The sequence below is a fragment of the Sander lucioperca genome, chromosome 13 (genome assembly GCF_008315115.2).
Source record: "Sander lucioperca isolate FBNREF2018 chromosome 13, SLUC_FBN_1.2, whole genome shotgun sequence".
In the NCBI taxonomy this organism is placed as follows: Eukaryota; Metazoa; Chordata; class Actinopteri; order Perciformes; family Percidae; genus Sander; species Sander lucioperca.
The window spans coordinates 23,438,654-23,456,224 of record NC_050185.1 but is presented as its reverse complement, the minus strand read 5'-3'; the positions used below and the strand labels follow the sequence as shown (position 1 = coordinate 23,456,224).

The window sequence follows — 17,571 nt, the reverse complement described above, 5'->3', positions numbered from 1 at the left end:
CCACCCCGGTCTGCCACTCCTTAGGCACCGTCCCCGACTTCCACGCAATGTTGAAGAGGCGTGTCAACCAAGACAACTCCTCCACACCCAGAGCTTTAAGCATTTCTGGATGGATCTCATCAATCCCTGGGGCTTTGCCACTGTGGAGTTGTTTAACTACCTCAGCAACTTCCACCAGGGAAATTGACGACAATCCCCCATCATCCTCCAGCTCTGCCTCTACCATAGAGGGCGTATTAGTCGGATTTAGGAGTTCCTCAAAGTGCTCCTTCCACCGCCCTATTACCTCCTCAGTTGAGGTCAGCAGCGTCCCATCCTTACTGTACACAGCTTGGATGGTTCCCCGCTTCCCCCTCCTGAGGTGGCGAACGGTTTTCCAGAAGCACCTTGGTGCCGACCGAAAGTCCTTTTCCATGTCTTCTCCGAACTACTCCCACACCCGCTGCTTTGCCTCTTTCACGGCAGAGGCTGCAGCCCTTCGGGCCCTTCGGTACCGTGCAACTGCCTCCGGAGTCCCCTGGGATAACATATCCCAGAAAGACTCCTTCTTCAGTCGGACGGCTTCCCTGACCACCGGTGTCCACCACGGTGTTCGTGGGTTGCCGCCCCTTGAGGCACCTAAGACCCTAAGACCACAGCTCCCCGCCGCAGCTTCAGCAATGGAAACTTTGAACATTGTCCACTCGGGTTCAATGCCCCCAGCCTCCACAGGGATACACGAAAAGCTCCGCCGGAGGTGTGAGTTGAAAGTCTGTCGGACAGGGGCCTCCTCCAGACGTTCCCAGTTCACCCGCACTACCCGTTTGGGTTTACCAGGTCTGTCCAGAGTCTTCCCCCACCCTCTGACCCAACTCACCACCAGATGGTGATCAGTTGACAGCTCTGCCCCTCTCTTCACCCGAGTGTCCAAAACATACGGCCTCAGATCAGATGAAACGATTATAAAATCGATCATTGACCTTTGGCCTAGGGTGCTCTGGTACCAAGTACACTTATGAGCATCCCTATGTTCGAACATGGTGTTCGTTATAGACAATCCATGACTAGCACAGAAGTCCAACAACAAACAACCACTCTGGTTTAGATCAGGGAGGCCGTTCCTCCCAATCACGCCTCTCCATGTGTCTCCATCATTGCCCACATGCGCGTTGAAGTCCCCCAGCAGAACTATGGAGTCCCCTACTGGAGCCCCATACAGGACTCCATTCAAGGTCTCCAAGAAGGCCGAATACTCCGAGCTCTTGTTTGGTGCATACGCACAAACAACAGTCAGAGTTTCCCCCCCCACAACCCGCAGGCGTAGGTAGGCGACCCTCTCGTCCACCGGGGTAAACTCCAACGTAGCGGCGCTCAGCCGGGGGCTTGTGAGTATCCCCACACCCGCCCGGCGCCTCACACCCTGGGCAACTCCGGAGAAGAAAAGAGTCCAACCCCTATCCAGGAGTATGGTTCCAGAACCGAGACTGTGCGTAGAGGTAAGCCCCACCAGATCCAACTGGTAGCGCTCCACCTCCTGCACAAGTTCCGGTTCCTTCCCCCACAGAGAGGTGACGTTCCACGTCCCCAGAACCAGCGTCTGCTGCCCGGGTCTGGTCCGTCGAGGCCCCTGACCTTCACTGCCACCCATGTGGCAGCGCACCCGACCCCAGCGGTTCCTCCCACAGGTGGTGGGCCCATGGGTTGTATTACGTAACGTAGCGTACGTAACTAACGTACGTAACTAACGTAGCCGTAACGACAACCACTGTAACCTACATAGTCTCTGTAGGCTGAGGAATTCACAACAGCCGCCCCCACATTTGAGTAGCAAATGTGCAGTCAAGGGAATTCATCAAGTGTCCTGGGTGTCATCCTTGAGAGGGGGGAGTTGGTTCAGACGTGCGACTGGTCTTGTGTAGACTTTACCCTTGACAAGGACCTCTGCTGATCTGATACATCCGTCATGACTTGCCACGGTCTTTGTGACCCTACCGATGGGCCACTGAGCTCTGGGGAACTGTGGATCCAGTGTGATCGATGGAGTCCACACCCAGGTTTCCTGAAGATTTCTGCCACTTCTGTCGAGTTTGAAGAGTGGGCAGGTAATTCCTTGTGAAATGAACCCAGAATTGGTCCACCAGGTTCTGGCTGTGACGCCACCTCCGCCGCCCCATGACAGCTGGGGCGTAAACAGCTTGAGGTAAAGATGCATCCCGCCGTACCATGAGGAGGATGTTTGGAGTGATGGGATCGGGATCGGCGACGTCTGCTGAGGCGTAGCCTAGCGGTTTAGAGTTCAGAATGCCTTCTACCTCGACTAAGACCGTGTATAATGCGTCCTCTGAGACAGCCTGGCTCCTGACTGCCACCTGCAGGGCATTCTTTATTGAGCGGACCTCCCTTTCCCACACACCGCCGAAGTGGGGGGCTCCAGGCGGGTTGAACTTGAAGAGGATTTGGTATTCTGCCAACTGCGATTTCAGCTGTGGCTCCAGAGCCTCAAAGGCTACCTGAAGTTCCCGAGCTGCCCTGCGGAAATTTGTGCCACAGTCCGATAATATCAATGCAAATGCAATGAATCTCCGTAAGGCGAGCAGGAAAGCATCCGTCCATGGACGCTCCAATGTGGACGGCACGAGTGGTGAGACATTTAAAAAGGACACCCCAGCGCTTCTCGTTCCTCCGGCCAATCTTGACCAAGTATGGCCCAAAACAATCAATGCCTGTTGAATAAAAAGGAGGGCAGAGGAGTCTGAGGCGCTCCGGTGGTAAATCTGCCATCTGCGGGACCTTAGGCTGGGCTCTCCATCGCTGACAGGCTGAACAGTTGAGCTGGTGGTGCTTGATAGCCTGACGTGCTCGCAGAATCCAGTACTGCCTCTTGAGCTCTGTATACACTCGCTCCATTCCTGGATGCAACAGCCGATCATCAAACTCCTTAATGAGGAGCTTCGTGGTTGGGTGACGTGGATCCAGTACAATAGGATGGATCTCTTCCAAGTTGGCGTTCTGTAGTCTCCGTAGTCTCCCACCGACCCGAACAATACTGAGTGTAGGATCCCACTCAGGGGCAATGCAAGATAGCCGACTGCGGGAGGACACAGGTTTCTGCGCCCGGAGAGCAGCCACCTCTTCAGGGAAACTTTGGGCTTGGCACTCTCTTAGCAGTAAAGACTCTGCATCTTGATGACTAACGGACTGTTGGTCAGCAGGATTCGTCGCTCTCTCCTGACATGCTCTCAGAGTTGCTTCAACCAGCTCGTTCCATGTATTGAATCCATTGACGTCAGGGACAGTAGAGCCGGTGTCCACTGCCGTTAAGCAGCAGAAGGTAACACCTTTCAATTCAGATGAGCTCACTGCGGGTGTGGGGTCGGGTCTCTTAGGCCAGTGCTCAGTGCCCTGTTTAAGGAAGGGTGGCCCTAGTCTCCATCGACCAAACTCAGCCAGAGCTAGGAGTGGTTTGCCCCGGGTTATGTCGTCAGCTGGGTTGTTCTGTGTGTCGACATAACGCCAATCGCGTGTATCCGACAACTCTTGGATTTCTGACACGCGTGTTCCAACAAATACCTTAAAATGGCAGGAATCTGATTGGAGCCACTCAAGGACTGTCGTGGAATCAGTCCACAGTGTCGTCCGACGTAGGGTAAGCGTCATCTCTGTCTCCACAAGCTTGGCCAGCTGAGCTCCAGCTAGTGCAGCACAGAGCTCCAGGCGGGGAATTGATTGCTGTCGTTTTGGGGCGACCCTTGACCTAGCCATCACGAATGATGTGTCGACGGTACCTTCCCTTTGTACTGTCAGGTAGGCTACTGCACCATAGGCCCGTTCCGATGCGTCGCAGAACACGTGGAGGTCAAACTCCAGATTTGCACCATCATCACGAGTAGGAAAGTAGCAACGTGGGATGGATATTGTGCTGAGCTGCTCTAGCTCGGACTCCCAGGTGCTCCATGCATTTCGGAGATCCAGAGGCAAGTCAGGATCATCCCAGTCTCTTCTCTTTGACCATAGCTGCTGAATGAGCACCTTAGCCCGTGTGGTAAATGGCACCATAAACCCCAGGGGATCATACTGACTGGCTAAAACCTGGTAGGCCTTTCTCATTGTCAGTGCTGAATACTCCATGGGCCGGTGATGATAACCAAGAGTGTCTTCTGCGCAGTTCCACCTGAGGCCTAGAGCAGGTTCCAATGGGTCGGTTCTGTTCTGAACTAGCCATTGGTCTGTAGCGACTGACCTTGCCTTGGTAGGCAGATGAGCTACTACTGCTGGTCGCTTACTGGCCCACTGCCGTAGCTCAAACCCTCCCTCGGCCAGTAGGCTGCGTAGTTGGTCCACTCGATCCTTGGCGGCAGGTATGTTGGGAAGGCTCTCGAGGCAGTTGTCCACATAAAAGCCTTGCTCCACTGATTGTGGAATGTCAGGATGACTGTCCTGGTAATGACGAGCGTGCGTCTGCAAAGCGAAAATGGCACAGCAAGGACTACACGTTGTACCAAATGGCAGCACCTGCCATTCATACACATCAGGTGGGTCCTCGCTGCGCAGGTCTCTCCAGATGAATCTGAGAAGGGGTTTGTCCTCAGGCCGCAGACGGATCTGGTGAAACATTCCCCGGATATCCCCACTGATAGCAACCTGGTGCTGTCGGAATCGCAGGAGGACTCCTAGCAGGGACGGGCCCAAGGTGGGCCCTGGCAGCAGTTGCTCATTTAGCGACATTCCCTGGTGTTGGAATGAGCAGTTGAAGACCAATCTTGGTTTGCTGTTGTGGTGTACCAAATGATGAGGAAGGTACCAAGACTCTTCTGACTGATCTACCTCCTCAGGCTGTAGCTTGGTGATGTATCCTACTCGGCAAGCTTGGCAATCTCTGCTGAATAGACAGCTGCTTTTTGTGGCTCTTTCTTGAGTCTTTTCTCTGTGCTCCTCAAGTTAGCTGTAACCGACTGGATGGAACCTTTCAGTTTGGGTGCACCTGACTTGCGCAGGAGGGGAGTAGCGTAACGTTGAACTCCCCCGACGTCGACCCGCTGGGTTTTATCCTCAAGAAGCTTTATGGCCTCCTGATCCTCTCTGGAGCGGGTAACCACCTTCTCGCTTCGATAAGGGAGGACATCGAGCTGCCATAATCTCTCAACGTTTTGGTAAAGGAGATCCTCCGGACTGGCTACAGAAAGGAAGAGGCACTGAGGCACCGATGTTTGGTTTGGATCACACCCCTCAGCACCTTGTAGAGCCCACCCAAGGGCAGTGTGGATGGCTATGGGGCCGCCTTTGGCACCTTGGCGCACCGGCTCAATGGCAGTGATGAGGTGAACATGATCTGACCCTATTAGCACTAGAGGTTGTGCATTGTGAAAGGGGTGAAGCGGAATCTTCCGTAGATGAGCGTGCTGTCTCTGGAGCGTCTGGACTGGGTAGTTCTGCTCCACCAAGTCCAGGCCTGAAGCAGTGAAGGCTCCCTGGATCTTATAGCGCTTCCCTGGATTATCTTTGGGGGAAATCTCAAAGGTAACCCTGGATCCACTGAGGTGAGTAATGTCAGGTTGTACAGTACGGAGGGCAAGGCTCTCCCGCACGCCAGCTAACTGGAGCTGCTGTACAGCAGTAGGTAGGATCATGGTCCGCTGAGCACCGTCATCCAAGACTGCAAAGGTTTCCATTGACTTGGAGTTGTTATGTAGTAGGACAGGCACAACTTTCAGAAGCACGTTGCCTGACGGGATGGAGAGTGTCAGATAGATCCGACTCTCAGAAGTTCCAGACTCAGGGTTGATGGAACAATTTTGGGCTACACCATGGAGGACTTGAAGGTGAATGCCACCACAGTCACTGCAGGGTTTCTTGAGGTTGCATGTCTCCGGTGGATGGGAACGAGCACACTTCCAGCAGCGCTTCCCTTCAGTTATCCATCCAATCAGTTCCTTTGTAGGTTGCTCTTTAATGCTGTCGCAGCGAGTAATATAGTGCTCATTGCTGTTACAGAAAAGACAGTGCACCTTGAATGGCTTCTTGGGTTTTGACTGCATAGGAGGGCTAGATACCTTGGGCTTTGCTGGTTCTGCACCATGGTAAATGGTAGCACTTTGACTCCTGGTCTTGGCTGGAACCTTCTCCTTGTAATTACTTGGAGGCTTCTCTTGTTGGTAGCGTTGTAGTAACCGACTGGACAGCCGCTGTTGTTGGGCCTTGGATTGGAGCCATCTAGCAAAGTCCTGCAGATTGTAGGGGTTCAGGCTTGTAAGTTAAGCTTCCCCTGTAGCTGTAGGGACTCAATAAATCCATCCCGGAGATATTTTGGTAGCTTGCTGAGCAGACGGTCCACGTGTGAGCAGCAATTAAGCTCAATACCTTGGGGTCCCTCCAGTGAAAGCAGCATGCTAACTAGGAGGTGAACCTGTAAGGAGAAGCTCTGGAAGCTACGGGCATCGTTAGCTTTCACATCAGGTGAAGTGAGGATCGCCGCAATTTCACTCTAAGCCAGCTGGTGTGGTTGGCCATACTGCAGCTGTAGAGCCTGCATAGCGGCTGAGTACGGGTATGGATGGTGGCGGCAAGACTGACCTATCATCTGAGCCTCTGGGAGTTTAAGATGTTCCAGCAGTACATGATACTTGTATTTCTCAGTCAGTCCCAGGTGAGGTTCGAGGAGGTTATCCAAAGCCAGTTTCAGATTGGCGAACTCTCTCTCACTGTCGGATGAGAAATCTGGAATAGTGGGTTTCGGTGCACCATACAATGTGGGAGGTGGCGTGCCGAAGCCAGGTAGTGCTACAGTCGGGGCTGAGGGCAGCTGAGATGGGATGGTTAGTGCTGAGCCATTCAATAGTTGAGCAGAGGTAAGGGTATGAGGCAGTGAGGCTAACAGATATGTAGGACCATAGTGGGCAGGAGCGTAGCCCGCTGAAACAGGGCCGGCCTCTTGTCGCGGCTGCGGTTTTAGCACTTAGTCTGATAGCCTTGAGGCATGTTAGACTGCAGATATAAAGGATCTGAAGCAGGTAACTGCCGTTGCACTGGAGGTGGGGAAGACTGATCGGGAGCAACATAGGGATAGGACGGTCTAGTGGGCTGTGATGGTACAGGTCCTGAGGTAGCGGAGTTATTGTGCCAGCGATTGGTGAAAATAGGGAGCCCTGCTGGTGCTGTGGGGTTGGATGAATTGGTCTGAATCCAATATCATGAAATGAAGGGCTAGAGGACTGTGTGTCCCTTCCTGTTTGATCATTCAATTGTTCAGCCCCTTCACTTGGAACGTGATGTATCGTCTTTGTCCTAACCACCAGGGACTTCTCATGGCGTCTTTCACTGTGTGGCTCTGTATTATGGGACAAGTTTGTCGGCCAAGGTGAGGGTGAATAGACTGGATTTATGTTGTGTTGAATCACTGTGGGAGGTGGTGTTGGTGAGTGTGTTGCGCTCTCCATGCGTGGAGGGGCCTCACCTACTTCTTTACCTACCTACTTCCTCCATTAAGTATGATGTAATACGGTCCATTAACTCTTGGCGTCTGCGCTGTCGTGCCTCGTACTGAGCTAGTTTGCTGGTAAGTTGAGCGATTTCAGCAGCCTCTTGCCTTTCCTTCCCGGAGAGGGACTCAACTAGGTTCTTTAATGAATCCATACTCAGAAGGTCTGTAGCTTTGGATTTGTGTGTGACTGTGTACCTGCCCAGGTTGGATGTTATATCTGCCTGGCTACCACTCACTGCTGCTCCTTTCTGCTCCTCTGGCTCTCTCTCGGGATGGCAGGAGGAAAGGTCAGGTCGGTGATGGACAGCCATCAGTCAAGGACATAATCCTCCAAATACCTGGGGGTGTGATGTTGCCTGGCTGGTCTCCCCCTGGGCTCGGGTTGGGAGAGCGGTGCTGATTCTTCTTCTGATGACATCTTCTGAAGTAGCCAATAAATCCGGCTCGAAGGACCAATGTTGGGATTTAACCCTATAAATGCTGGATAGGGTGTGTATTGGCCGCTTCAGGGCTCCTATCAAAGAGCACGAGTCACCAGGTGGAGTTCAACTTTTTACTCAGTAGTGCTTTACAGGCAATCACAAGCTGTACATTGTTGTATGTATGAAAGAAGTTTCTGAAATAAACCCAAAAAAGGTACATTAATGTAACAGCTGTTATAACTACTAATATCTGACATAACAGTGGGTTAGTAATCACTTATAGTAACAAATGCTGAAATAAAACGTGCAATTTCTACCACAATGTAAAAGTAAAATGAACATTCTCTCCAGCAGAGTAATGATTAAAGCCCCAAAAACGTATCACACTAAGATTAAGCAAGCTAGCACATAAAATTAGCAAGCTAGCAAAACACAGTTAACTAGCTAGCAGCTTCACATCACAGGGTAAAAACGGTTAGTATTCAGTACTCATTTCAGACTGAAACAACTGAGGAATAGCTTAATCTGCTGTCAAAATAACTAAATATAAAGAGTACAAACTTACATCGTCTGTGACTTCTGAACAAGCAACTGTTGTAAGAAAAGGAAACTTGAGGCGATCTCTGCGATTTATGACGTAACTTACGTAGCGTACGTAACTAACGTACGTAACTAACGTAGCCGTAACTACACCCACTGTAACCTACATAGTCTCTGTAGGCTGAGGAAGTCACAACAGATATGACTGGAATTATTTCAACACAGGTGGTCGGTCTTATTTGGGTAACGTTAAAGAAGTAAACCTACGGCTGTATTTATATGTGATGAAATGACAAGTCATTATATCCTGATTGGGTAATGTGCCACATATACACCAGACAATATTCACAGTCTGGAAAGATAGTCTCTATACGATAGAAAATGCTTGGTTACGTTTTAACCTTGGTTATCTGAATGAAGAGACTCTCTCCAGCTGTAGGCCGCTCGGAGACAATATCGATATCAACTGCAGTGACAATAATTGTGCGCCTGGAAATGTTTACAAGTCTCTTAAATCTTTTTTTTTTTTTTTTGGTGCTTCCTGAGCAAGCACAGTCCACCCAGTGGCTTGTTTAAATGTGGTTGATGAATCACAACAGAGTGGCCAGCTGACCAATCAGAGCAGACTGGACTTTATCAGGAAGGCGGGCCAAGATCTCATACTGACTGTTTCAGACAGAGAAGCTGCAGACATGGGCAGTATGAAAAACATAGTATGTTTTTTTAATTAGCATGTAAACGTATTCTAGGAGACCCCAATTGTACAAATATGATGCTGAAAAGGAGCATAACAGGGGCTCTTTAAGCACCGGTATTGTAAAAAACCAAAACGATACCCGGCCCTAATAATAACAACAGTCATTATAGATTATTATTATTAGCAGCAGCAAAAATGTCCAGCTTTCCCTGCTTTCATGGAAGTGAACACGGTAGATGGATTTTGTAGCCACAACTACATAGCAGATGTCTAATGGTGTAATACGACTGAACAGAGTGTGAGGTGAAGTGTTGAAGCATGGAGCACTGGAATGAATGTAGAAAATTCAGGGTTCTCAGAACACGAACGTGTTCCTCTTTTGTGTGCATGGAAGTTGTTATGATCATGCTTTTGAGAGTATTCCCATCTAAGTACCCCTCTTTTGACTGACTCTGTGTGTGTGTGTGTGTGTGTGTGTGTGTGTGCTTGTGTTTGTGTGTGTGTGTGTGTGTGTGTGTGTGTGTGTGTGTGTGTGTGTGTGTGTGTGTGTGTGTGTGTGTTTCAGTGCAGTCTCCAGTGTACGCCCTGGAGTATAAAGGCATCTTTAGAACAGCAGGTGGCAGAGCTCAAGGCAAACACTGAGGCCCAATCAACAGATTCCCCTACAGATCTAAAGGACAGCCAACTCATTTCAGGTAAAATAATCAACTCTGCTTCTCCCAAACAAAAAACTCAGGTGGACACCATGTAAACTATTTTACAACATAAAAGGTTTCAATACTGTTATATCTCAATTCTGTGCATATCTTCATCTTGTTTTTCTTTTTTGCAATTTCTCTTCATGTAACTCAGGCCTGAACAGTTATGACAACAAATATTTTCCCATTTAATGTCTTTATGGCCTCTCCCTTTATAAGGTGTGGGACTGGGACTGGAAGACTCAGGTTTCCAGCTGACTGCTGGGGATGCTGTATCAGTCTTTAATATCTCCTCTTCGGCTCCCTCTCTGACCACAGCAGCACGGGGCCTGCGATCAACCATACCATGGACACCTGAGTGCATGAGACTGGTGACATATGATGCAGCTCACCTGGTGACGGGCAATGTCATGGGCTTGGGCTAGTGTGTGGGGGTGCTGCTCTAAAAGTTTTTGCACAATTACTGCATCCCCCACAGCAGTAGTGAAAACTTCAACTCAATTTGTATCTTGTTTAGCAACAGTCCTGTCATAGTAAACTACTGACATTCTTTCATAAATGTCATCTCTCAAAACATGGAGAGCCTCACCCGGTTTACAGACAGTCTTAGTTCAAAGGCCAGCGCAGCTGCATGCTCTGAAGAAGGGCTCTAAGCTAGGGTGACCAGACGTCCCTGGTTTCCAGGGACAGACCCCGGTTTCGGTGACCTGTCCCCAGCTGGAGCTGTCCCCGGAAATGTCCCCGGTTTTCACTGTGACTGACAGACCTGAAATTGGAATAAAAGAAAGAAAACATTGACCAAACGTATAGTCTGCACGACTATACGTTTGGTCAATGTTTTCATTGCTGTTTCATTGCTCAAGACAGCCAGAGCAAGCGCTGCTCAGAGCTCAGAGATGTTCTAGAATGCCCATATTTTACAATGCTAAAATTACTGTTTATTTATATGGAGTCTGGTGAGTTTAGCGAACGCAATTTTGCTCACTTTTTATGTTTTAAAAAAGGATCTTACTCTTTAACAGAAAGGTCGACCTACTTAGAAATCCTTTCCATAATGTTGTCAGACACTTAGAATATTAAACTGTGCCTTTCAGTGGCAAAACGAGCACTTTTATGAACGTTAATACAAGCTGGACAATTGTCCTATTAACTTACAGTACATTGTAGCTTGTTTCACCGCTGCCGACTGCAGTGATCTCATTTAATACTGGACCAATGTCAAAAGAAAATATTTTCTCAATAGTTTTAATTTTATCCGATACTCAATGAGCTGTTGCAGAAACAAGCCCAGCATGAAGCAATAAAGCAAAAGCTGTCAGATAAATGTAGTGCAGTAACCATTACAACATTTCCCTCTGAGGTGTAGTGGAGTACAAGTATGAAGTAGCAGCAGGGGCGATTCTAGGATCAGACCTTTAGGGGGGCTCAGCCCCTAATGAGAATGTGACATGGATATAGTGCATGCAAAAGTGTTAACCCCCTTGCTGTGACAAATGGTTTGCGAGAAAATTAACATTGAACTTACATGATATGTTATCATATTTGCATTCTGCATAAATCTCTGCACACCCATTACTCTCTGTGAAATATCTCACAAACTCTTCACTCAACACATGCATCGGTACAACAAGCGGTTCCCGGATAATCCGGTTTTGAAATTGCAACAAAATTTCTACATGGTCTCCAACTTTAGGCCAAAATTATAATGTATTCTCATGTAAACTATTTATGTCAGCACAGACATTTTTGTAAATGTCAGTGGCAAAACGAGCACTTATGAACGTTAAAACAAGCTGGACAATTGTCCTATTAACTTACATTGTAGCTTGTTTCGCCGTTGCCGACTGCAGTGATCTCGTTTAATACTGGACCAATGTCAAAGGAAAATATTTCCTCAATAGTTTTAATTGTATCTGATACTCAATGAGCTGTTGCAGAAACAACCAAAATTATGGTGTATCCCACCATAATGGTTATTATATTGCCAGATCCCAGATAATCCCACTTACTTATATATATCCCACTTACAAATATGAATATATATTTCTACTGGTATGCTTCCTAGTGACATTAATGCAAAAATATGAAGAAAAAACTATTCCGCATGGTTAAAATTCTGAAGTCCAAAATAGTTCAGGCTACAGCACAAATATTTCCATCCATAACTAAGAATAATCAAGTCTAACCTCTGAATTTCTTTTCAAAGTGCACCAGATTGATGCATTTAAACATTAAAATAGACAACATTTTCTTACAGGGGAGCATGCCCATGGACCCCCCCTAGGGGGTCTTGTGCCCCAGTGCAGCTCTAGGTCTAGTGACGCCCCTGGGGCAGTGTCCCCATTTTAAGTTTTACAAAGATAAAAACATTGCCTGTTTTGGAGGTATTTACGCTTTCGAGCTGAAAATGTCCCCAGATTTTGTCTCAGAAATCTGGTCACCTTACTGTAGGCAGTTTCCATCTCCTCCACCAGGCGGGCGTAGTCCCACTTGGAGGACCGTGGATTTCTGTTGATGATGGCTCCGGCTGCACCCACCAGGCAGAACTTTAACTGGACAGCCATTGTCTTTGTGGACCAGTAGTTCGCTTTAGCACAGCTCTCAAACCTGTACAGGAACTCTTTCCAGGTCTCAAGGTAGGGACTCTTTCTCGATGATCATAGTCATCCTCACTCTCAGACGCAGGATGATACTGTGCAGAGCGACGCTAGGCTGCATGTGATGTAGGCTGCTCACCTTAGCGTAAAGAGTCCTTTACTTGTACACTCTGTTCATGGCCAAGTTCTAGTAAATGACCACAGTTAGTATCTTTGGTGGAAGAACAGAAGGACATGAGCATGAAGGGGCAACATGACATGGTAGTGCTGTGGGTGCAACTCTCCTTGTGGGCCGAGGAAAACGGGTTTGCATGGGGCGTTGCCACGGCAGCAGTTTGCGTCATAATGTTGTTTAATGGTTGTGCATGAGGTTGGTGATTATGCACGGGGAAACATGGGTTACATTGTCTGTCAGCCACACTGTGCTGAAAGCAGTCACTGTCCTCAGAGTTAGCAAAGGGTTTTGTTCTTGAAAGTTTGGTAATGGGACCATATGGCGCTTCATGCCTTGTTTTACTCATCCTACACCTCATTTTCATATAGGAACGGGTTATAATGTCCATAATTTGTTTCTTTCACTCATACTGTCCGTTTTCACTTCCACATGACCATCGTTTATTGTCACGAAAGGGCTGTGCGTGGAGTAGCCGACATTGTCTGTGCTACGGTTAGCGGCCGCCATCTTAGCTTAGCCTAGCAACGCAGGTAAGCAATTAGCTCCTTCTGACTAACTCTCCAGTTTATTTCACCATTCTTTTCTCACCACTGCCGTTTCGTTTGTGTGAGAGGGTCCCTTTGTGGTCGCCAGTGTTACGCCTTTCCTGTTTCGGGCTTCCAGACCGTGGTTGGGAAGCACAGGGGAGAAGTTCCCTCCAGGGCTGATGCTTTTGGGGGTAACACCCTTCACTTTACCGGCAGAATAAAGAGCAGATGAAGCCACCATCTGAGAAGCTTGTTGTTTATTTTTAACTGTAGGCTCACTTTACAACGTCTCCGCTAAGTTACTCTCACCAACACCGCTGACGCTCGCTCTAGCTTTTCTCGCTCAACCACTCACTCACTGACGTCACTCATATAACGCACCTGGCATTCTCGCTCTAACTTACGCTACTCTCTTAACACCATGCTGCATGAAGGGAGCAGTAGCTCTCGTTGCACCATGTGACACATAATGATTATCAAGAGCAAGGATTCTTTCTCCCTACTCTAGACACTGAAGTCATTAAGGATGCAGTTTGTCTAGCAAACAAACTTACACATCCTCAGTAGTTCAGCATACTCCATTGCACAAGTCTCACCACATCTAAGCCCTTACTTGATGTTTGTAAAGCAGCTAAGACACAAATCTGAGCCCATTGGGATATAAAATAAACTAGAACTGCAAGCAGTTATGACGGGGTCCAAGCCTCCCCGGCGCGAGTCAGTGAAAGTGGAACCCAAACCATGACGACAGCAAGGTAAACGTCAGGAAATACGTGTGAGCTGCAAGGTCTGTAGTAAATTGCATATTTCCCATTTACATGCATTGAGTTATGGGTCAAAATGCGTCTATCTTCATTATAGCACCCCCTAATGGCCGACATGCTAAATTTGGTACAGAGCCTTGGAGTGGCATGTCATACAACAATCTCAAGTTTACGAGATATGCTAAAGTTCGTGTTTGGTATTAACGCTTTCCCGAGCCCCGAGGAATAGCCATCCTCCCACCACTACTACCATGCAGGCGACGGAGGTACGGATAACAGAACAGGGCCTATGAGCTAAGCTACAGAATAACACCTTTAAACCTGCCATGCCAAGTTTATTCCTCGCCAACTCCCAATTCTTGGACTGCTGTGCAATGATAATCTCAAAGACCTGGCTTGACGCCACTACAGCCGACGCTGCTATGGAGCTAGCAGGCCACTCCGTTTAGAGCGGATTGGACGATTGAGAGAAAATTGCGGGTGGAGATGTTGAAAGGCATATGAACCCCGGCGGAGTTGCAGCTGTGACGGGCCAAGATAGTGCTGCTGCGGCACCTGGAGCAGATGTGCAACAGGCTGATATTGTGACGCAGGCAAACATTGGTAAAATATTTGCAGCAATAGAGAAGCTTTTGCTGGTCTGGAGAGTCTGAAGGAAATTTTCCGCTCCTTTGTTTCGATGGGGTCCAAGCTCTCCACCGTAATCACCAGAATGGATGCAGTTGAGAGTCACATGGAAAGTCTTGAGACAGCCGAGAAGGAAAGATGGGATCATCTAACAGCAAGCAAGATAGAGGTGGAAATGCTATGGGGGAAAAAATGAAGATTTTGGAAATCAATCCCGACGCAATAATGTTCATTTTGTGGGCCTTCCCGAGGCCAAAGGAATAAGAGATGCCATAAAGCTTTTAGGGGAGCTGTGATATCCAACATGCACATAGAACCGGCAGCCCCAGGCAGGGGGCAGACCCAGGACCATTCTGTCGAGGTTTCTGAGGTCTTCGAATAGAGACCTCATATTGCGTGAAGCGAGAAATGAGGGCCAGCTGACCTGGCAAAATAACGACATAATGCTATTCCCAGACTTCTCCAGAGCTATGCAGATGAAGGAGTGTAAGAAAAAGCTTCATGAGCGAGAGGTGAGGTTCAAAATCCTGTATCCTGCCAAGCTCCAAATAGACACCAAGAATGGAGTTAAGACATTTAAATGCCCCCTAAAGGCGATGACATTCATAGAAAATTGTCGACAAGGTAGTTATAATGATGTGCAGCCTTGGACTCAACGTGGGATTTGCTATTATGTACTGCTGGTTGCCTTTTTTATTATATAATATTATTATATATACTGTATATATATTTTTTTCTCTTTTGGTTTTGTCCTGGAGCTGATATTGAGAATGAGGAGGTGTAAAAAACTGCTCCAGTGTCTCACACGATTGCCGTGGAAACCGTAGGAACCATGTGTTACTTTTTTTCGTTTCACTACATGGAAAAAGCATGAAGGAGAGCATGTCTCCGATGTAATTTCTTGGGTTGCTGCAATTAGAAGAGAGGACCTTTCTCTGGTCCAGCACAGAGACACCACACTGACTGGAAAGGATCCCTACAGAGATAGAGCTTTTAGTTAAAGAGTAAGATCCTTTTTGTTTAACATGAAACATGAAATGGCCCCGAATTCACCATCACCAAACCCACCAAACTCCATGTAAATAATCAGGACTTTTAGCGTGTATAGAGCCAGCATATTTCCACCAGACTCCATGTAAATAATCAGTACTTTTAACGTGTATAGAGCCAGCATATTTCCACATGTAAATGGGTGAATTAAGGGTTTATTTCACCAAACCAGAGTGGTGATTGTTGGAACAATGGAAAGATGAACCAAGATGGCTTTTGATAGTTTTATTTAGTTTCTGTCCACTTTGAATGAAGTGTGTTTTACGCTGATAAAAGTCCTGATTATTTACATGGAGTCTGGTGGGTTTGGTGATGGTGATTTTGAGGCTGTTTCATGTTAAACTAAAATGATCTTACTCTTTAACTAAAAGGTCTATCTCTGTAGGGATCCTTTCCATAATGTTGTCAGACACTTAGAATAATAATCTGAGTCTGTCAGCAGCAACAACAGAACTTTTAGTCGACGCTAACTGATTAATACTGGACCAGTTTCAGAGATTGTTGTTCCTATCAGTTTCTCCCTGTAAGGGGCCTTTTCTTTTGCCGCCTTCTTCTCATTTCTTCTTAATTTTCTTGTAATTTCTCCGTTTAAACGCCGTGATGATAATTCCTCGAGCCATCTTGTCTTTCCTGCTCCGTCTCTGTGTCGCTCTGACACTGTTGCCCCTGGCAACCGATAGCGTAGGATCCCAAAATGATGGACGGGCTCAGACACCTCCCAAATCGTCACGTGACAGCAAGCTACCATGACGTATATCCTCATTCTCAATAGGCTTGGACTCTGGTTGGACACAGAGCGTGTGGAGCGACTACGGATCACGGACTGTCGTGTTTTAGCAAGATTGACTTTTAAGGGAGTTGAACTGTGCATTGTTCAGGTTGAGGTGAACATGGACTGTTCTATGAGTATTTGGGAGTTAGTTGTCACTGCTATGTATTTGGTATGTGCTTAGAAGATGGCTTTGATATTTTAATATATAGTTATGTCGTACTAACTTAAGCTCCACCTGGAATGTTAATGGAATGGGGAATCCCATCAGGAAGGTTATGTCTAGTCTTTAAAAAAAACAAACATAATGTGGTATTTTCGCATATGTCGATTGTGGATTCTGAAAGTTGTGTGGAGGATGGGTTGGATATGTGTTTCATAGTATTGGGTCTAGCATGAGTAGGAGGGCCTTTACACTGCAGCAAGCATCTGCACTTTAAATGAATTAAATTAATTAAGGATAATTCTGGAAGAGTTATAGTTCTGGCCTAATGTAGATGATCACACATTTTTTTTTATAGATTTGGAAAATAAATTACAAGCTGTAGGGAACCTCAGTGTTATTCGAGGGGGCAGTTTTAATTTGATAATGGATCCAGTTCTGGACTACAGTGGGGTTGCAGCACACAGTGCCCCCAGAGCCTCTCTCACATTACTGAGGATTTGTAAGATTCTAGGCTTGGTTGATATTTGGAGAATTTTGAACCCAGCTGGGAGAGACTAAACAAAAAATGTTTTCGACAATGCACAAGACATATTCTAGATAGACTTTTTTTTAATGTCCAAATCACTGGCTCCCTTTGCTATAGGGTGTGTGATCGGAAATACCATAATCTCTGACCATGCATGGGTGTGCTTAGACCTGCTTCCTTGTGAGAGAAGATGCTCTTATAGATAGATAGATAGATACTTTATTGATCCCCAAGGGGAAATTCAAGAAAGGGGAAATTCAAGGTGACTATAGGTGATGCCTTAATAAAAGAAAATAAATATATACAAATAAAGATAAAGAAAGATAAGTGATATATACAATAAAAAAAAAGATAAGTAGTGCAAATATAAGGCAAAATCAAACAGTACAGAAAACTAAAGATGAAGATACTGAAATGTGCAATATAAAGGAAGAGTTCCTGAGTGTCTGAGCAGGATCTTATGGAGGCAGTGCAGCTCCCGTACCACACAGTGATGCAGCTGGACAGGATGCTCTGAATGGTGCCCCTGTAGAAGGAACACATGATGGGTGGGGGGG

General features: G+C 47.2%; 1 protein-coding gene across 1 annotated transcript in view; it reads left to right on the top strand.

Moving 5' to 3' along the window:
* The window catches only part of LOC116052880 (dapper homolog 3-like), a 62,348-nt gene that overhangs the window by 42,235 nt on the left and 2,542 nt on the right, over nucleotides 1-17,571 (top strand). Inside the window, exon 2 of the mRNA XM_031303711.2 lies at nucleotides 9,681-9,810. Coding sequence (XP_031159571.1) covers nucleotides 9,681-9,810 — 130 coding nt within the window. The remainder of the gene's footprint in view (nucleotides 1-9,680; nucleotides 9,811-17,571) is intronic.